Here is a 21,069-nt window from a genome sequence, read left to right as displayed (position 1 = left end):
TCGCCACCGCGTGGCTTTTCCTGCTGCCTGCACCCGTGGCCGCTCGGCCAAACCGTACTGCTTGCCCACGCACCCCGCTGTTGTGGAGCACTTCTTTTGTTTCAAAGATTTGTGGAGGAATTGCATACCCTGAAGTAACAACACTTGGTGTGTGTAGGGAGACCGTGGGAGAACTGCCATAACTCCTGAGAGACTCTCCTAAGATGAGGTATTGATTTGTTTGGAGTTTAACCTCGAGCTTCCCCTCATAGGATTTACGCATGACAAAAATGGGACATGTGTGCTCTCACCTTAACTCGTGAGAGCTCTGCAGGAATGTGGAAGTGCTTTCTGGCACTCAAGGGTATGTGGCATTGGTTTTGGGACTGATGGCCCACTGTGTGACAGAGTGGCACACCTCCTCTTCAATAGAGTATTTTGGCAGTGGAGGGATGTGTAACCTCTGGGAGACGGAAAGCTGACAGGGGGGTGCCATGGAAACTTGAAAACTTGCCTGATGTGGGAGAGGAAAGGGTTCCCTTGCAGGATGTGTTTCTGTCCGTTCTGCAGGGTACCGCAGTCCAAGGCTGTCTCTTGGACCCTGCACCATCTCCAGCCAACCACAGGCAAACCATTTGCTCCCAGTGGGGCAGTTTGCATTTCCTAATTCATATGGAAATCCTCATTGTCCGGGAGGATGAATGGCGGTTCTTGGCAAGTATTGTCCCAGAATAGCAGCCAGAACTGCAGAATCATCAAAACTGCCCCAGCACCTTGCAATAGATGCTGTTCAGACTGTTGGGAGAGGTGGGTGAGGCAGGACAGTACCGTATGGAGGAAAAGTGGGATGGCTGCTGCACGTAAGGCCTTCCGCAGGTGACGATGGTTTGTGTACTGATGTACTGCAGTCAACTGCAAGAGATGGGACAGTGCTGGCCTTTCCAGGGTAGATTGCACTAATGAAGTGAAGGCTTTGGGGACATTTTCGAAGCACGTTTCAGAAAGATGTGAACCTTAACCTAATGTCTCTCTTGCACGGAGGAGCCCAGAGCTGGACACAGCACTCCAGATGTGGTCTCAGCAGGGCCGAGCAGAGCAGAATCACTTCCCTCGACCCGCTGGCAGTGTTCTCCTGACACCCGAACTCCTGGCGCCGAGCGGCAAAGCCGACCAGGAGCGCCCTGTCCAGGCCGGCTTTGCCCGGGAGCGGCTGCGGGGCGGGGCCGGGCGGAACGCCGCTGCGCGGAACACCCGTGTGCGGCTCGTGTTGCCGGCCGGCGGCGCCGGGGAGCGCGGGCGGCGGTGGCGGGGCGGCGATGTGGGGCGGCGTGCGGGGCGGCGGCGGGCTGGCGGTGCGGCTGCTCGGGGCCCGCAGGTACCGGTCTCCCCCGCACCCTCACCGGGCGGACGGGGCCGGCGCCGGTCCGGCATGGCATTGCCGTGAGCCGGGCCGTGCCCCGGGGCGCGGCCTTCGGAGGGACGGGGCTCACCTGGCCTACCGGGGCTGGGTGGCGGTGACACCGGTGGGCAGAAGGCAGCGGGGAATGGAGTCTGGTAGAGGGGGGTGGCGTGGGCCGTGTTTCTCGTATTGCTCTCCTTGCCGTCCTTCCCTTCTTGAAGCGGTGTGAATGATCGGCGTGTGTGACCTGACTGTAATTTTGCACCCGGTATCAGCAGAGCGCCGCGGCCTGTTGGGCATTGATGTACCTGCCCAAAGTACGGGCTAAGAGCAGCATTTGGGGAGCTCTTTTTCGTTTCTACTAAAAGATTTTAAACTAGTTTAATGACAGCTCAGTTGTGCGTTCATTTTTTTTTTTTTTTTTTTTTTTACATTTCAGAACTGCTCGATATGTTTGAGCGAGTACTGATGCTGTGATGGCATCGTGTGCGCAGCAGCTCGGGTTCTTGGGCAGCTGTGTTTGCTTTCCGAGGCCAGGCTCCGCAGCAGAAGGCAAACTGGATGGTTGATGAAATGCAGGGATGCAAACTGCAATGTGCTGCTTGCTTTTAAGTGTCCGAGGCTTTCAGTCTCGCTGTGCTTTGATGGTACTGTAGGCAAAGCTCAGGCTGAGCAGGCTGGAGCTGTGCAGCCTGGAAAAAAAGAAGGTTGCATAGAGACCTCATAGTCCCTTCTGAAGGGGGCTTACAGGGAAGCTGGAGAGAGACTCTTTGTCAGGAATATGGGTACAAATTACGTCAGGAGTAATGGGTACGAATGGAAAGGGGAACTTTAGGTTCGGTATTATGAAGAAATGCTTTTTCTTGAGGGTTGTGAGATGCTGGAACAGATTGCCCAGGGAGATTGTGGATGCCCCAGCCCTGGCAGTGTTCAAGGCCTTGAGTGACCCAGTTTAGCGGGAGGTGTCCTTGCCTATGGCAGGGAATATGAGGGCTAGGTGATCTTTAAGGTCCCTTCCAACCCTTTAACATTCTATGATGCTGTGATTTCTGAATGGTTACATTGTTTTAAGGAGCATGCAGCCTGAATTATCAAGGACCTGTAGAGAACAGTGCAGTGTGAAACAGCCAGGCTCTTACCATCTTCCCAGTAATGAGGTTCTGAAGCTTCCCTTAAATTTTCCTGTTGCTTCTAAGCATTGAAATTTAGGGTTCAATGTTGACAATTTTTCAAGTGCAGAGTGACCAAAGTGTGAAGCAGTGCCTGCTGAAATTGGCAGTTTCCTTTTCTAGCCAAGGAGAGATGTGTGTGAGGAGGACAGGTGTGCCACAATTCCTTGAGATTTGTGGATGTGTTTTAAGATCTATTGAAGTTTTTTATTTTGAATCAAATATTTTTATTTCTATAACTGGAGGGTGATTTTTAAACGAAGTAAATAGGTGTGAATGTAAAGGTGTAAACACTGCATTTTAAAATGTTATAGAGAACACCTCTTTGAATTTTATGGTAGTTATTCTAAAGAATGCAGCTGTGTCTGTGCTGCAGAATCTCCTGAGCAGCTCCTTACTGTCCCTGGCATCACATCCTCAGCTGCACTGTGTCAGTTTCAGCTGCTTTACAGTGATGTGTTAAACTAAGCAGAGGAGCTAAAACCCAAATAGCTTCCCTGTATGTTACTGGGTTGGCTTGCAGCAGAATCCACGTTCCAGAGTAGGGGAATGTGATCTGCAGTAGTGCCACAAGTGTGAAAACATGTGAAGTTAAGTGTGTGTCTACAGTCTTTTCTCAGATGGCTGAGAGTGATCTCTTTATTGACTCATATTAAGAGTTTCGATGGTTTTCTATAATACCAATGGATTGAAGTATCAGGTACCAGTAAATTCAAACTCTCTCTGCTACCTAATGCAGAAGTACTTTAAAAGTTCTAAGTTCTTGTATTATTTCCTCCACAAATAAATGGTGTATAAAGTTGTTTAGTTTGTATTTGTGATGAGGAAACGATAAGTAACCAAGAGTTTGAGAGGGTGTCCCAGCCTGTCTCAAAAGTCAAAAGGTACATGTTTGACATGTAGTTAACATACTCAGGCTGCACTCAGTTGGGTCTAGACAGTTGTAACTGTTGTTTTGGGGGTTTTGGTAGGTTTACAAAATTCAGCCTTGGACCCTATTTTTAACTTCTGTTTCCTAACTTTGTATGTCATCTAGCAAGCAGGAATTCTTCAGCACAAGCAGTGTCCTTTCCAAAGACAAAGAGAAATCTGCTGCTTCCAAAGAAAGCTCGCCTGAAGGGGCAGCAAAGAAGCAGGAGGATGGAGCAGGAACACCAAAGCAGCAGCTGTTAGACATTATTGGTGATATGAAAGTGGAAGTGAGCTACAGGAAGAAACTCCAACAATTAAAAACCAGTGAGAACAAGAAGCAGGCCATGAACCAGCTGGAAGGCCTGGATAGTGAAGGTTCTGTGCCTCAGGGAATTACAGAAGACACCCAACGGTAAAGTAAAAGCAAGCTTTTCTGAGCCCTTTTTATCCCTATTTCAACTTTCTTTTTCATAATTCACAAAAAAATGAAGCATTTCCAGCAGTGAAAAAGAATCCTGTAAGGGAGTGCGGTGCACAGTTGTAGACTGAAGTAAATCACAGGAGAGAATCTGGGCAAAAGGTGCTGTATGCTGTCAGCCATGTGCTGCCTTCTTCTGCAGGCATTGTGGAAGGGCATTTCTACAGAGACTGTGGAAAGGTAGCATTAGCACCTGCCTGTGGAAAGTTATTTTAATGGGAGAGGGGAAATACTGTTCATATAAAATAGAGCAAAACTGAGGAAAAAGAAAAAAAAATTAAGAATGGCATCATGATTTCCGAGTCTTTGGAGCTGCTCCTGTCCACAATGTGGTACATCATGTTTATCACCCCAAAGGTCTGTGCTGCCAGGGGTGTCCAAGCTGTGTGTCTGAGGGGCTGTGCAGTGGCACACGGCTGCCATTTCCCCAGGCTGGAGAACAAGAGCTTGTCAAAGTCCTTCAGCATTTGATAATTAGGGCAATATAGGGCAAACCTCCCTCTCCCACTGGCCACCCCCATTTGGGAAAATATCTGACTAGCTTACGAGTTATTAAGCTATAAAATGGCAGTACAGAAATGACTGTTTAAATATATTAATGGCTTTTTGTTTGTTTGTTTCTGTATCTGTTGTGTCTCTGTTTACAGAGGCAAGCCTTTAAGTCCAGAACTGGTGAAGGCTGCTTCTGCAGTTGCATCTTCCCTTCCACGCAACAAGAAAAAGACAGAATCAGAGCTCCTTGCACAACTAAGACGACATGAAGAAACCACAGATAAACAGAAGAAGGGGGGAATTATTAACATACGGTCTGTGTACTGATTGTTTTTCTCAATTATGTTAGAAATTCTGATTTTGCAATGTTATCCTGAAGGTGACTACCTTCTGTGTGGGAAAGGTGACACTAAAAAGTTGCCTTTGGACAGTTTATCCTTAGGATTAATGAATATTAGTAACATTATTGATCTGGTTATATCAAACTCTCTAAATTTTGCCATCATCTTTCTAAAGTGGTTTTGCAGAAACAGAATGGCTTTCATGCCCAGGATCGTTGCTTTCTTGGACAGGCTAGCAAAATAACAGCTCTTTCTGTGAGTTTGGAGGGGGGTTTTTTGCCACAAGTTTCCAAAATTCTCACACAATGGATGGATTTGTAGACGTTTCAGACGTTCTGTCTGGACTGGTGAATTTTCATGACAGCTCTGCAGAACTGAACTAGAGCAGCTCTGTTTATAGCCCCACCCTTCCTTTCAAAACTTTCCAGTCAACGCATGAAACTCATCTCTTGGCTTAACTCTGTTTCCAGTGTGGCTTTCAAACAGATGAGAAACATTTGTTTGGAAACTCAAAACAGTTGTACATACGGCTCTTTTGGATGATGCTTAAAGGCAATTTTTTTTTTCTATTTTTTTTTTAGCTAGGATTCAAATAACTACTCAAAAAATAAAGCATTAAATCCAGGTGAAATGCTGAACCAAACAGAAAATTAGATTTTTACCAAAATACAAGTGTGAAATCTTTCTTTATGTCTGTTTGCAGTGCAAACTCCGAGCTGCTTATCTTAGTTTTATTCTGTGAAAATGAATTTGCCCCAACCGAGGATCTAAGCTTGACCCATCTATTATCATTTGTAGGTTACATGTATTTCTACTTGTAGGTATCAGTAAAGGATCTGCTGGAATGATTATCAGTGTTCTGCAAACATGGCTAGTGGTGTCTGTGGCTGTTGTCTACCTGAGTGGAAATTACGGAAGAAAGAGGCAGATGCTTGCAAGCAGGTTGAGTTAGATGATTGCACAGACTGGGGTGTACAATGCTCAGTGAATAGCGAAGTTAAGCAAAATATTTTTGCTTCAGATGTAAGGACTTTATGGAGCATGTGTTTGTACAGAGCATATGTTCATTAAACTGTTAATTACCAGGGAGCTTGTTCCCTCTCTGTCACCGGGTTCTTTAGAAGGGCAGAGTACATGAATGTCTTAGTGGTGGCATGGGCTGTGGATGACCACCTGAAATGTAATTCAAACCTACTTGGGTACCCAAGATGTTGGAGGACCACAGAGATACTGAGTGAGCTTACACATGCAGTGCCCAACCTGGAATGTGCCAGTCTCCCTTCCTTGGGGTGCACATGCTCTTGTCCAGGTGTGGTTTCTCTGCCTGTTGGCTTCACAGGCTCTCTCTCTCTCATTGCCTATGGCACTTTCACTCAAGCACTGACCCAGCTCTGGCTGCAGTGGGAGAAAGACGGTGACTAAGGAAGTCGTAGTCAAAGCAAAAATGTTTTTTTTCTCTTGAAAGAAGTTTAAATTGTTCAGAAATTTAAAAGCTGCAGCTATATAGTGCCTCTGTATTTTTGATTGGTGGGTTAAGATGTGATGTTACAATATTTTATGAAGTGCTTGTGGATGAAGCACTTTTGTTAGAAAAATGTATTTTCCTCAACCAGAACCAGCCTTTTTAGAGTGTCATGGCTGGCTTGCTGTGCTCTGAGTTGGCAGGTTCTATTCCCTGAGGCAGCTTTGTGACCTAGCTTGTTTCTCCCAGCAAATACACTCCTCCTCCTGCCACCATTTGCTGGAAAGTTGTAGTTTTCTTCCTTAAGAGTTAGGTAACAGAAACTCTTTATCAGTGGGTGAGTGTTCAAGAAGGACCAGAAATTTATGCTTATTTTCATTACAAAATCTTGGTTATAGTAGCCTTTTAGAGTTAGTACTGACCTCTTAGTTCTTTGAGATAAATACAGTGTTTTCAGGTTTCTGACTAGTGTTTAGAAATGTTGATTTTACAAAGCCCAGCAGCCCTCAGACTTGATTTTGCGTAATTTATGCTCCATGATACCTCAATCCACACAGTGTGTGAAGATGTCTTTAATATATTAGAAAGCGTTCACTTTTGTTCATGCGTGATTATTTTGTGTTGAGTTTTATTTGACAGTAAGAGAATACATGCAATTTAACTTTCCCTTCTTTTCTGTGAAGGTTTTGCTTTCAGTATACTGGCACATTTTAAAAGCCAATATGTATTCCTCAGTTATTTATAATATTTAAAGGCATGATAGTTTCACAAGCGGTAGAGCCACATAGTACTGAACTGCAAAAAACTGAATACTGCCATTGATAATACGTAATGTAATATGCAATTTATAATATGTACTGAGTTGTATGTTGTCCAGATCTTTTGTCCAAATTTTTTTTACCAGGATTGTAGCAAGACCTCCAGAGGTCACTGTTGTATGCAGTCATCTCATGGCCTTGTAGAAAGCACGGAGACAGGGCATTCACTAGGAGGGGAAATTATTAACGATACAGGAATTTATTTTCCTCAGTGTGAGCTGAAGTTTCACTCAATGGAAATCACAACAGCAGTGCACCAAAATGAAATCTGCTGCCCTATGATTTCAGCTCCTGTTTTGGATGAACAAGAAAAGTAATTCAGAGCTTTGGCTGGAATATATATCCAAAGCTCCTTGGGTCTTCTTTTTAAGTATTATAATTATTGGCTGATAATCAGGAAAGAGAGTCTGTGGTTGCTGCAAAAGTCCTACCACTTCCTATCTCTGGAAGACAGGTGTATGTAGTAACTTTGATTTTTAATGTTGTGTTGGAACATGAGGTAATATATAATATCTAACTACTGTGGGTACACTGAGGTTGGAGTGTGACTTTTTAAACTATTTTTTTTTGTTTTGTTTTAAAAGGCGTTAAAAAAATCTTTGTAGTTCTACTTTTGTTAGTACACGTGCACTTTTCTTGATGGAGTGATGAATGTTGCTGCCAGAAATGTTCGTATACCAATGGTGGGGTGACATTAGGATTTCCTAGCGAGGCACTGATACCATTGACTGTGTGTTCTGATAGCTCAGTAGTGTAGTCTTTCCACATCTACAGAGCAAAACCACAAGTAAGTCAGGGAAGAGAGCTTCTCTGAGCAATCCTAAGTCCCCTGAAGCATGGGAACACACCAGCCTTTTAGGTCACAGCTGAGTCAAGCTGTTAGGCTGGGCTGTGTGTGCCTAACCTTAGGAATTATGTCCCTTTGACCCTCATAAGTGTGTCAAGCCTCTGGCCCAACACCAGCTCACTAATGCCAGTAGCCACTTCACAGAGTAATTTCTAGTGTGAGATATGCAGCTAATCTGAGATTGCTTTTTATTTAAAATTAAATTATTTCAAACTTGTTTTCAGATGCCATTTTTTCAGAGTAGGTACTAGAAGAGCTGTGCTATTCTTGTTCTGCCATTTGAAACCACATCTAAGACTGAAGAGAAATCATGCTGTGTTTCTGTGGCAATTAGCTTTTACAATTTTCCAGAAGTATTTCTTTCTTGTCAGTTAAAATCTCTTTTGACTTAAGCTGCCAAAAGCATAGTGTGAATTTCATTCAGGTTTTTATAAAATGGATAACGCAGTATTTGCGACTTGGCCTATTTTTTATTTTTTGAGACCATATTTATGTCTTAAAACTTGAGCTCTGCGATTTGGGATGACTGTGTGTGACTGGAAGTGGTTGGGTGGAGAGGAGGCTGTGAGGAAGAGTTACCAGCCTGGCCTTTCCCTGCCAGTGGAGTTGCCAGTGAAGGGAGTGCACGGGCAGGGCCAGAAAGGGGCTGTGATTTGCCCTTTGCAAAAATGGGCTGCCTACGGTGCTGGAGGAGATCAGAGCATTTGCTCTTCACGTATGATTTTCACTCCAGAATTACGAAGGAAGATGTGATCTGTTAATGCTGTAAAATGATTATGCAATGCAACAGATTGCAGTGGATCAGGAAAGGTGACCTACTTATTAGGGTGGCATGATTGGCCCATGTCAGCTGATGTGTGAAGGCAAGCTTCCTTTTGGTCTGCAGCAGCATAGCTCTGTCCCTAGGCACTGTTGGTTCCTGTCCAAAAAAATGGTGATTTTTACCTCCCTATTTCAGCCTTCTCCTTGTATCCAGAGAAATTGCCCATTTGCTTAAGCAAAACGTGCCTAGTACAATCTGTGAATGTTGGTATACAGATATATGGCTTTTTTTTTAGTTGAAAACTAAGTAATTTAAAGCATTAACTGTAGATTTTATAGGCTAAAGTAGCACTTTTCATATGCAGAGTGTAACAAATGTTTTAAAACAACAGCCCTGAATGTTTGATGGATTAAAGATGGATGTATTTTCTGTGGAATTCATAATTCTGTCTCACAGAAGCTTATGAAACCAATTGAGAATGGAGTTTCCAGTTAATACATATGACAAGCTTCCTTGGTTTGTCAATCTGTTGAGTTTTTACATTTCATGTTTTTCATTTCAGCAATGTTATTTCAGAAATGACAATCAAAAGGCAGTCCCCAGCCCAGAGGGGTGCGAGGATGTCCGGTCGCATTTCCTTGCAGTTGGATGAGGATGGTCAAAGATTACGGCGTGAAGGATCATCGGCACTGTCTGTGGACTCCAGGAGGTATTTTTGCTGTGTTCACTTCCAGTGCAAGGAGCATGCAGTTACTAGTGGATAATGTTTTAAATTTACTTGTACATATTAATATTGCAGTGCTTCAGAGCTTAAAGCAATTACGTAAATATTTTTTTCGCGAAAAGTACTGTTAGCATTGAAATAAATGGTGAGAACAAGGTCATAAATAGCAACCAGCTAACAGTAATGTGCATTTTTTAATATTGCATTTTAGATAATTAAACATACTTGGTGCTGAAATGTAATTTTGCTTGTTTTAACTAGTTTAAATTATTTTCACTTGTGCATTTAATACAATTTTATGTCACTTTCTTAATTTCTTTGGAAATGGAGGTTTTGAAAACTTGCTTTCCTCCTCTGCAAGACTTGATAATGTTCTGTGTTTAGAAACTTTTTATCCATTCTTTTGGGATTTTAAAGAGATATTAAAGTTGATTGATTGATAGATTATCACCTCGTTCTGTAATTGATTTCTTTATTATCTGTGTTGTTATAATTGTCTGTGAAATTAAGTTTATAATTTACATGTGATCTCAGGGTATTCCTTAAGTTTATTTTGTTGCTGTATTATGTGGCCACTCTATTTTTAGTGGATAAGGAGTGCTGTTACATTTTTGGTTTACTCCTGTCAGCTGTGCTTTTCTTGCCTGTAGTCTTTGGATTTTCCCATGGCGGCTCATGCTCGCATTCCTCCTCAATGAATTCTTTCCTTAGCAGTTTTTAGTAAGATTAACTTCTCTTGTAGTTAATTTACTTTGCAAATTAATCCCTGGTTTTTGGGGGTAGGGCCTGAAAATTAAGGGAATCATTTGTGTTTAGATAGATCATGGTGAAGACAGAATTTGGGTAATAAAGAGAGAAAAAGCATGAGTTCATGGGTGAGTAGATGTATGGTATTCTCTGTGTGGTAAAACTGTGCTTGGTATGTAACTTCAGAAACAGCACTTTAAAATAGATTTTAAAATCCATGTAGTGAATTAACTGTCTCCAGTTCCGGGCCTAAGTCCCTCCTGCATACCTGAAAATCTAATGATATGCTTGTCAACTGATAGTAGAAAAAGAATGGGTTAGGAAGAATCCCTAAATTTAAGTCGAGTTTGTACAGTGCAATGAAATGAATGATGTTGCTTTATAGTAATTTAAACTTGTAGTTTTAAAATAAATGTTCTTCCAAGACATGCACTTATCTTTGGCCTATGTCATTGGGAGTTACACACAGATAGGAAAATATAATCCTGAATCAACATTCTTTTAAGGCTCTGTAACTAGATTGTTCTGTGCTGAAATAGATCCAGGGCAGTTTCATCACTAAAAAGTAATATGACAAGAGCAGGTTTGCAGAAGTAGTTAAGGCCATTTGAAATCTCCACTAAATCCAGAAGGGTAGAGTTTTAAGGTCAGAAGGGGTAAATCTTGACAGGGTAACAGTGGATATGTAATAACAAAATGAAGGAACTGTTACAATTTCAGTGGAAACCTGGAAGATAATACGATTAAAAACATAATTGATTCTAAAGACATTGGGTTTTTTTTTTTGTTTTCCTTTATAAGAATTTGACTACTTGTTGAACTCTTGTATTTTAATTTTTTTTTTTTTTTTAGTATAAGCTTACAGTAATGATAAATGTGATTGAAAATAGATGGTTAGGGTGAAATATTTTTATATTCATGAGAGTGAGCATGAGGGTGATGGTGTTGAAAATACATCATATGGATATACTCTGATTATTTTCTGTATGGCAGAGAAGATGGCTGCCATAAGGGCTATTTATGTCATAAAGCAGGAATTATTTGATTTAGCTGTTGCCTTTTCTATTCCTGAATTGTGCAATATTTTTTTTACAGGGGAAAAAACCCAAGTCTTCAGATAGTCACAACTTTGTAAAATCACTTAAGTACTGTGGTTTGATACTGTTTACCTTTGTTCAGATTCCTAAATATTCCAGTTAAAATTGACTGCAGATACAGTGCTTGATTTATGCTTGTTCTTTCACATGGAAATGTTTTGAGAAGCTCTGTTATAGATAAATAGTAAAGCCATAAACACTCTCTGATTACAAGCCTGAAGATTTAGTGAGAGTCACTATTTTTTTTTTTTTTTGTCTCCAGAGATCTGTTAGTTCAGGAAAATATTTTGTGCTTTTTAATTTGTTATCTGGCACTGTTGTAAGGTGTTGTGAAATACTAAATATCAGTTTTCTTTTTTTGTTTATAGAAGTCTCAAAGTAGGAAAGAGGCTTAATATATTCACTAAGGCTTCTACAGAACCAGAGCATGCACTGAAAACAGGTTAGTGGAAATTCAGTAATGAAAAATGCAGTGAGGCTAAGTTCTGCATTTTTAGAATATCAAGAGATTTGTTTTTGTGATGAGACGTGACCTGCTCACTTTCTGCATTCAACCTGATAAAAGAAATGACTACTTTGATGTAGCTCGGATTTTTACCAAGTGAAACTTCCATGCAGTGTAATGAAATGCTTTCTGTGCTAATCAGGGCACTCTGTTAGTCAACTTAAAGGGTATAACTGACTTTTTGTCACAAAGGTCAGTCTTATTTCTGTGAGTGTAAAACCAGCCTGGAGGACTGGTTTTGACCAGTTATTATTAAGCTCCAGCTTATTTGGTCAAGTTGCAAGGAAATGTGAGACTGTGGTCCCAAGGAAACAAGCATGCCCTGCTGGTGGCTAAGTGTAAGCAGGGTAGTAGGAACCCAAGACTACACACTGGATTGCTGTGGGGCCTTCTTTTATTTGGTGTTCCAGATGGACCTGGAAAGATCCCATTGGCAGCTGACAAACGATACCTTGCTTCACCTATAGTGAAGTTCTTCATATATGTTTAGAATTGTAGAAATTTTGGGTTGGAAGGGATCTTTAGAGGTTATTTGTTTCCAGCCCACCTTGCAATGAACGGGTACCTCTTCTACTAGATCAGGTTGCTCAGAGCCCCACCCAACCTGTCCTTGGATGTTTCCAGAGATGGGGCATCTCCCACTCCTCTGGACAACCTGTTCCAGTATGTTGCCACCCTCATTTGAAAAAGTTTATTCCTTTTGTCTAGTCTGAATCTGCCCTCTTCTTATTTGAGACCACTTGTCCTCTTGCAGTGGGCCCTACGAAAAATTCTATCTGCATCTTTTTTACAAGCTTTCTTTAAGTATTGTAAAGATTGAATAAAGTCAGCTTGGAGCCTTCTGTTCTCCACAAGGAACCACCCCAGCTCTCTCTTAGGGGGGATGTTCCATCCCACTAATCATCTTCATGGCCTTTCTCTGGACATGCTCCAAGAGGTCCATGTCCCTCCTGTGGTGAGGACCCCAGAGCTGGTTGCAGCATTCCAGATGGGGTCACATCAGAGGAGAGGGGGAGAATCTCCTCTCTCAACCTGTTGGCCACGCTTCATTTTATGATTCTAATTGGTTTTCTGGGCTGTGTATGCACATTGCTGGCTCATGTCCCGTTTTTTATCCACCAGTATTGCTAAATCCTTCTTGGCAGGACTGTTCTCTGTCCATTCATACCCCAGCCTGTGTAGATGCCAGAGGTTGCCCCAAGCCAGGTGCAGAACCTTGCACTTGCCCACTTCCTTGAGTTTGTCCAGGTCCCTCTGGATGGCATCCTGTCCTTCACGTTAACTGCACCACTCAGCTTGGTGTCACCTGCAATCTGCTGAGGGTGTGTTCAACCCCACTGTCTGTGGTGTTGATGAAGACATTGAACAATAGTGGTCTAAAATGGTTTCCTGAGCAACACCTGAGCTTTGTCACTGATCTCCATCCAGACATTGAGCTCTTGACTATTGACTGCATGGTCTGGATAGAGCTCTGGAATGGTCCATGAGGCCTGGACCATCTGGATATGACCACCCAACCAATTCCTTATCCACTAAAAACACGTGCCAAAACTCATGTAAGATAAAAGATACCAAAACTACAGTCAAAACAGGTGTGACCCACCTTCGTATTCACTGAATGGCACAGGTCTGCAGGAACAGTCTTAATGCTACCTAACAGGGATCCCTGTCACTCATGAAGACTTGGCTTTAGTACAGGCCGGCTTTGGCCAAGAGACTGTGAATATGGGCAAGTCATGTAGAGAACTGTGTCCCTCACTTTTCTTTGTGAACAGTGAGACTGCATCGTTAGCATTGATCTTTAATATGCTGTTTTCCCTCAGCTATTCTGAGGCCCTTTTAAAAGATAGACTTTATTTCAGTGTAGTGACTTAGAACTTTATGTAAAGCTAGTAGCAGCAGAAGAAATAGTACTCCTCTCTAAAATCTTACAAAATGATGAGTATTTGTTTCTGTTTCAAGAGTAGAACTGTAAGTTTTTGCCAGATTCTAGCTGAGTGTATTTTTATCTTTTTTTCTCCTTTTTTCACACTTGAAACTGCAGGGAGATATTAATTTGATTACTTAATTGTTTTAGTAAAATGTCAAATAGTGCCATTCACATATTTTCAAGCAGCTGTGAACTTCCTGAATACAGCCACCTCTATGAAAGCTGTTTATTAGAATGGGATTCAGTTTTTGAAGACTGCCAATATCCTTAAAATTGGTCCATTTTACATGTAAAAACCATAATGAATGATGTAGTGTTTAACTGTCTTAACAAAAACGGTGTTCAAGAAAATGGATTTTGAGTTGAATCAAATTTACTCAGGTAAAATGGTGAGAATATAAGATTTCTTTTTTGCATGGACAGAACGCAGACACAATGGCTCATAGTAGTCACCCCAGGTAAAGGCTGAGGTGCCCTTTTTTTTTTTAACACAAAATTGAAATGTGTACAAATTGTTTAAGAGAGCAAGTGGGCTTCATTGTATTTTAATTAGATGTTAAGGAGTAAGCTTCTTTCAGCTTTTTGTGTGGTGTTTCCTTGTTTGATTCCAGGTAGCCTTGAGGAAATCTACAATATGTTCTAGACCAGGAAGCTGATTACTTGGCTTACTGACTAAGCCTGATGACAAACATTTTTTGGGGCGTTAATGTTGGGAAATACCAGTGTGATACTTGATACCTTGATTCCTTTGTTTTCACTGTCTTGGTTCATATTAAAGGAGATAATGGGTTAAATTTTGTTTAGATCTAACAGAAAAGCAAGTTTTGTTTTAAGTATTGAGTATTGACTTTGGAAACTTGAGTGTTAACTGAAAAGGTAATTGCCATCCTGAAAATACTCTTCATAACTGTTAATGTAAAATGTCAGTATTATTTTCTGTTTCTTGAGGTGAAAGTATAATCTTTATCACCTCTACTGCAAGCTTGACAAATGAGGTTCTGCTTTCCTCTATTAAAGGATTTATTAGTTTCTTTATGATGTGGACAATAATTTCATTCTGGTATGGTTTCTCATGTTGTCTTGTAGCTGTATTTTACTCCTGCCTCCAGCCCTCAAATCAAAGTAGTCACTCTGGTAATATAGTTCTGGAAATTTCCTCTAAAGGAATAATTTGAAAAATTATATTGTATTATGATTTAACACAAAAAAACCCTGAAAACGGTTTTCTGTATGTAAAAATACTGTTTGCCCTTTCATTGTGTTTTGTCTTAAAGGAGGTGGGGGGAGATTTTTCTTCTTTTTTAATTCAGTTGAGTTGTAAGCCGCTGAACCAAAGATGGAATTATATCTTGGCCTCAAGTACTTACGCTCAGGAGTAGTAGAATAATACGTTATTGGCTATGATCCACTCCAGGTGGACTGTAATATTCGAATTCACATGAAGATCTGTATTCCGAGGAGCTTAGGATGAACTGATACCAGAGGGAGGCAGGAAAACAAAGGGAAATGCAGCTTAGGCCAGCACTCGACGGCAGCCCAGGGCACTCCCAGAGGTCCCTCCCTGTCCTGTGGTAACAGCTTGTTCCCTTCAGTTCAGCGAAGCGGTTCAGTCTGGGCTCGTGACCAGTTCTCCTGGGTGGAGGGACAGGAACTCCTTAAGAACAGTATCTGCTGCAATATGAGTGCACTTGGATTTAAAAAAAGGAAAAAAAAAAAAGGCATCAGGAAAGATACATCCCTAAAGGAACTGTTTAGCTTTGGGAAGAGTAAGAAATCATGGTTTCTCAGCCCGAGAGACAAAAACTGGGACACTTAGGAGCACTGGGATGGCAATCTACAATTGCCATCCCTTGTAGATTAGAGTTGTTTCCCTGAAGGAGAATGTAGTTGTGAAGAACCTGGAAACTGTAGAAGTAAGGTTCCTTTAGCACAGTGCACCAGTCAAGTTCAGAATTTGTTGTATCCACATTTTTTGAAAGACAAAACCAAAGAATGATTGTGGAAAAATTAGATTATTGCTTTATGTGAAAGATAGGAAAATAAATATTCCCATAGGAGTTCAGAATACCTTTTCATCAGACATTTGAGAACTTAATGAACTTTCATGTCAACAGAGAATTCTCAGTTGAGGAAGGTGATGCTGGTATCTAAGGTAGAAAAATGTGCAGTACTGAAAGTATTAGGCTCTGTAAAGATTGATGTTAAAGGACTTTGACTTAGCTAGTGAGAAGTCTTTGGTTGCTGACAGATTTTTACAAAATTTCTTTTTTAGTATCTTCACCAACAATTTGGGATCTGGAGTTTGCAAAGGAGGTTGCAGCAGTAACTGCACAGCCTCCCCGAAATGGTTTTGAGGAGATGATCCAGTGGACAAAAGAAGGAATACTGTGGGAGTTCCCGATTGACAATGAAGTTGGTATGTGCACAGTGAGCTTTTATTTTCTGTCTCAGTTTATCTTTTCTGAAAATTAGAGCATGTTTGACCTTTGACTGTTTTAACATAGTGTTTCAACTGTGAGTCATGCTTTTGATAGTAAACAAACATATCTTCCCGACTGTCCCAGATCAGAGATGCTTCAGATGAACTCATTCTGGCACTCCTCAGGTGAAGTCTTGCGGGTGGTTTGGCTGATCTGAGGACTGGCTGCTGCCAAAGGGAGGCGACTCCTTCTCTCCCCCCGTGATGTGTTTAACACCAAAGGGCTGTTCAAGTCTCTTACATAACACCTTTTACTCTGCAACTTCTTTAGATTATGCTCCTAGCAGAAGTTGGGGAATCTTAAAGCTGCCGTGCGTGTTTTATAATGCTGATTCTGTTCTTTGGTGTGGCTCTTGGACCAAGTGTCTCGCCAGATTCTAACCAGCTCTATCTGCCAGTTCTATATCTGGGCAGGCTGAGTGTTAAACAGTTGTTTGCTGCCTTTGTTCTGTCTGTTTCATAAGAATAAACAGTCACAGTATTCACTCACCCTGGGCATCTATGTTAATTAGGCATCTTTGTGCACAGTATTTTCTTTTATTACCATAAGAAAAAAAAGATCCGTGTGAAGTTATGCCAGCAGAGAGAGTGAATGTTAAAGAAGTGAAGAACAACTACACAAAGTGTGCAGTATAGGAAAGGGGACTTTATAACTTCAGGGAGAGCTTGGCTGTGGGTTTTGGGGCTTTTTTAAAAGACTTTTAAGACATCAAACAGAACTACTTTGTAATGATTCAGTCGCTGAAAGCAAAACAGGTTAGTATCTGAAGCTGGGAGTCTTTGAAAATCTGTCCTGTGCTGAAGTTGCAAATTGAATATTGTGCTTCATTGTTTCTTAGTATTTATTCTCATCTTATTTGGCAGTTTCTTCACAGAATTTAATCACTGCTCCCAGAATTGATCTGTTCCATCATGTAGAAATCCAAGTATACTCTAGTCATGTTTTTGCAAGCTTAAAACCACGGTGGCCAATGGTTTTTGTGTTGTTGTAATGTGGCTGGAACCCTGCTGTCTGGGGCCGTCAGTTGACAAAGTGTCTTTGGCGGGCCGTGGCTTCCCTGTGGCAGCCGTGCGGCTGGAACCGCACTGTCTGGGATGGGGCGGGCAGCGCACAAAGAGTCTTTACATACAAGTGCAACAAGAATCTTTATTGATTTGTCCACAAAGACTAGTCATGTGGAAAATTCCAGTGGAGCCTTCCAAAACCTGTCACCTCTCAGGTTGAAATACCAAGTCACTAAGTTCCGTCCTATCAGACTGCCAGCCGCAGGCTGTTCATCACCTCAGGTGTGTCAAAGCACAGTTCAAAGCTTGAGAACCTCACTCTGAGTATGTCAACATGCTGTGATTTCAGTTCCTCTGCAAAAGAACGATGCCCCTTTCTGTTGTTAATTTTGCAGTTTTGTAACAGCAATTTCCCCCAATAAGAGGAGATTACTTCAGCTTGTTCTGTATCCAGAAATGTGTGATTATTTTTCTATGCCAAAAACATGTGGCTTTAAAAATGTAAGTGCAATTAAATTTTCTGTTGAGGAAGCACGTATACTCAACTTCTAGCATTATGAAAGGCTTGAAAGTTTTCAACCAAATACAAAAAAAGAGAGAGAACCTCTTATAACTCTTTTTCTTGGCTCCAGAACAGCTCTGGTGTTCTCGTTAGAGTGCTTCACCAAGGCACTGTGCTGTGCTTTGTGGCACCAGGGCGAGGTCATGATTTTTAAAATGATTTTGGAGAGAACATCTGAAGATGTGGCTAGACATACTGGCTTGCTACAGTGGCCAGCAGCAGTCTTCCCCCCCCCACCTTACTGCCCTGTTGTTTGCTCTTACCTGCATGCCCTTTCCCTTGTCCAATGCAATTGAAGTCACTGTTAGACAGAAAATTACCTTTTTTTTCCTCTCCATCTCTCCAGCCTCTGATTAATTTTTACCAGCTTAGCAAACCATTAGTATAGCTTGCATAACACTGTTCTCACTCCTCCTTCTTTCTGCTTGCCTCTCCTGTTTCTAAGTAGTTTTAATGCTGCTCCATGATTGCCATGGCAAAAAGTTGGGAAAGACATTTATTTGTGCCTCATTTATTATTTCTATGCATTTATGACTCAAAAAGCTAAAAAGGACAGAGCCGATTATAGGTGGGAATTGCCTTAGCACCTCATTCCGAGGAGCAAATTCTTTTGGTGGGCCAGAGATTGTTACTGCACAAGTGATAGGAAGGTCTCAGAAAATTAATTCCTCAGGTGCCTCTGATGGCTTCTGCAGGCAAAAGTTCACCAAGTCCTGTTCTAGTTGCTGGTTAGCTGAGCTGCTGTTCCCAGCAGAGAAGTATTGGATTATCTTGCCAAGAGAGTTGCAGAGTTACACAACCATTGCATTGGGGTTTCATTACTAACTCTGGGTCTGTTCTAGGGACCTACTGATGAGCATGATTGATGTAATTCTAAAAATCCTAAAAGGATAGAATAGTTTGAGTTGAAAGGGACCTTTAAAGATCATTTAGTCCAAACTCTCTGCCATGGACAGGGACATTTTTTCACTACATCCGAATACTCAGTTGTCTTTATTGCCGGTCAGCAACGCTTGCTATAAGGGATGAACATCGGTGTTTGGATTGACATCTTTAAGACAAGGTTGGTCATATCTTGGAAGTATTAGTGTTTTAGCTGGAGAAATTTCCCAGACTTTCTGTTTTGTAGCATGTGGGGGGTTGGAAATAGAATATGAGAGTAGGTGTCATCTTGCTTTGATGTTGTAAAAGAAAATTCTTTACTATAGCCTTCTGCTATGCACATGCTTTCAGATTGCATTTCTTGGGGACAATGCAAGAGAGGATGAGGGACAGGCTTGCAGCAGGAGTCAGGGCTTGCCAGGGGAGAGGGGTGTCATCTCATCTAATCTGTTCCCACCAGAGGCTTCAGCCTGTGATGCTTTGGGCAGTTGTGGTCTCCCTTTCTGTGCTGCACACTTTACTTTTTTGAGGACTGAAATATGTGGTCTAACTGAAATATTTGGACTTAACACTTCATCCCCAAACCATGTGCAGTCTTTGACAAACGGGAGAGCAGAAGACATAATGTAATATTTCTTCCTGACCTGCATTTTTGTGAGACTCTAAATTGCTTATTTTGGGTTAAAGATGAAAATTGGTGAATTTTTTTTATTAGACACAGTCTCTCCAGATACCCTGTATCTGTCCCCAGAAGAAGAGCATCCAGAAGGCCAAATTTCACTATCTGTATTATTCGGATTCTTTCAGTAGTGAGTTTGTTTGGTTTAGTTCTCTTGGATTTTTGAGACCACCAGGACGAGAAGCAAAAGTTTACCCTATCTCCAATAATCCTTTTCCCATGTCCTGTGGAGGCTTTTGAATGCATCATTTTTGGTGATGGCTATGATTTAAAAGCAGCTGGTGAGATACACAATACTTCTACATCATCATACACTCACAGATTCAGAAAATGTCAGAAAAACAAATTTCTTTGCCCATTTGATAGCAATAGGATGTTAAAAGAATGACTTGGAATGGACATGTGTTTGTTTGCTGTTCAGTACTTGATACTTTATGAGGTTGCCTTATTTGTTAAAGACTAGTTTCTATTCTTTAATCCTCTGCAGAATTTAGGCAATCAGTGTTCTCTTTAAAAATTCATGAAGAAAGTGTCTGCAATCTAAAAGGTGGTACCAATGATGAATCAAAATTTTCAAGTTTTGAACAAACTGAATTTCAGCAAGAAGATTGATTTATGGTTATAATTATTCCTCCTACTTCCACCCCAGCATGAGGCTTTTATCAAGATTTCAAGGCAGAAAATAGATCTAAATATTACATATTCTTAGAAATGCGAGCAGAACCATTAATTTTATTAATTTAAGATTATTTTCAAACTATATTATTTTTTACTTTGTTAAACTTGCTGTTATATTATGATAACAATTTTGTCTTTTTTGCTTTGTCTTTCTGGTAGGGATGGAGGATGATGCTGAATTTCATGAACATATCTTTCTGGAGAAACACCTCGAAGGCTTTCCCAAGGAAGGACCTGTCCGCCACTTCATGGAACTAGTCATCTGTGGGCTTTCAAAAAATCCATACCTCAGTGTTAAGCAGAAGGTTGAGCATATTGAGTGGTTTCAGAAGTATTTTGAGGAAAAGAAGGAACTTCTTCAAGAGATCTGAGATTTGGGAAAGTGCTTACCCTTGAAATGAAGAATCATTATGTTGAGGGGGATGATTTCTTACGGATGGAAATTCTGTCAGTGCATAGTGATCATGTGGCCTGAAAGTTGTATTTGAAACAATAAACTGAGAGGTCATCTTTTCTTACATGTGTGTCCATGTGTGCAGATGCTTTTGACTGCAAAAGAAGGAGCTGAAGAGTATGGCTTTTGTAGAATGTGCATTTAAAGTTTAGTTTATTGGAACTCTTGTCTTTTAAATTTGAAGCCAGTCTTTCAGCAATACAAAATCCTAGGTCTAGTTCCGTTTCCTACACCCTTCACAGTTGGACTGTATCTTGACAGTTGGATCATCTTTCCCATTCTGGAAAACTTGCAATGCTTTCCTTTTGCTAATTCATAGACCACATGGGTGTTCAGATGGTATTAATCCTTTCTCTCCGCTTTCACTAACTATATTTATTGGTTCATTTTAAAGTTCTTGGTAATGAGAAAGTGATTTGAATGGTACGCTTTTTGGTTCATGTGCTCAGTGAAAGGCTGTTATATTCCTGAGATATGTGCATAGTACAACGCTGGTGAGTTACAGAAAATAACAAGGGAGTGATGTTCCTTGGGTTTTGCTATTGGGACTGGTACCGCCAACAATGGCTTTAAACTGTAAGAGGGATAGTTGACATTAGATGTTAGGGAGAAATTCTTTGCCTTGACATTGGTGAGGCACTGGCACAGGTTTCCCAGAGAAGCTGTG

General features: G+C 41.2%; 1 protein-coding gene across 2 annotated transcripts; it reads left to right on the top strand.

Moving 5' to 3' along the window:
- Nucleotides 1-188: 188 nt before the first annotated feature.
- Nucleotides 189-20,466, top strand: MRPS31 (mitochondrial ribosomal protein S31). Of its 2 annotated transcripts, none has more exons than XM_066176083.1 (7): nucleotides 189-208; nucleotides 3,584-3,871; nucleotides 4,585-4,743; nucleotides 9,223-9,369; nucleotides 11,597-11,670; nucleotides 15,936-16,079; nucleotides 20,108-20,466. In XM_066176083.1, exons 1-7 carry the CDS (start codon nucleotides 204-206, stop codon nucleotides 20,317-20,319), a joined length of 1,029 nt encoding a protein of 342 aa, XP_066032180.1. In that variant the 5' UTR covers nucleotides 189-203; the 3' UTR covers nucleotides 20,320-20,466. The 2 variants fall into 2 exon arrangements, with proteins under 2 accessions (XP_066032180.1, XP_066032178.1); XM_066176081.1 differs by lacking the exon at nucleotides 189-208 and adding an exon at nucleotides 1,292-1,354.
- The last annotated feature ends 603 nt before the right edge of the window (nucleotides 20,467-21,069 follow it).

The sequence above is a fragment of the Chamaea fasciata genome, unplaced genomic scaffold (assembly GCF_029207755.1).
Source record: "Chamaea fasciata isolate MVZ Bird 193981 ecotype frontalis unplaced genomic scaffold, bChaFas1.0.hap1 SCAF_2, whole genome shotgun sequence".
Taxonomy (NCBI): domain Eukaryota; kingdom Metazoa; phylum Chordata; class Aves; order Passeriformes; family Sylviidae; genus Chamaea; species Chamaea fasciata.
This window is presented reverse-complemented; position numbering and strand designations above follow the sequence as displayed.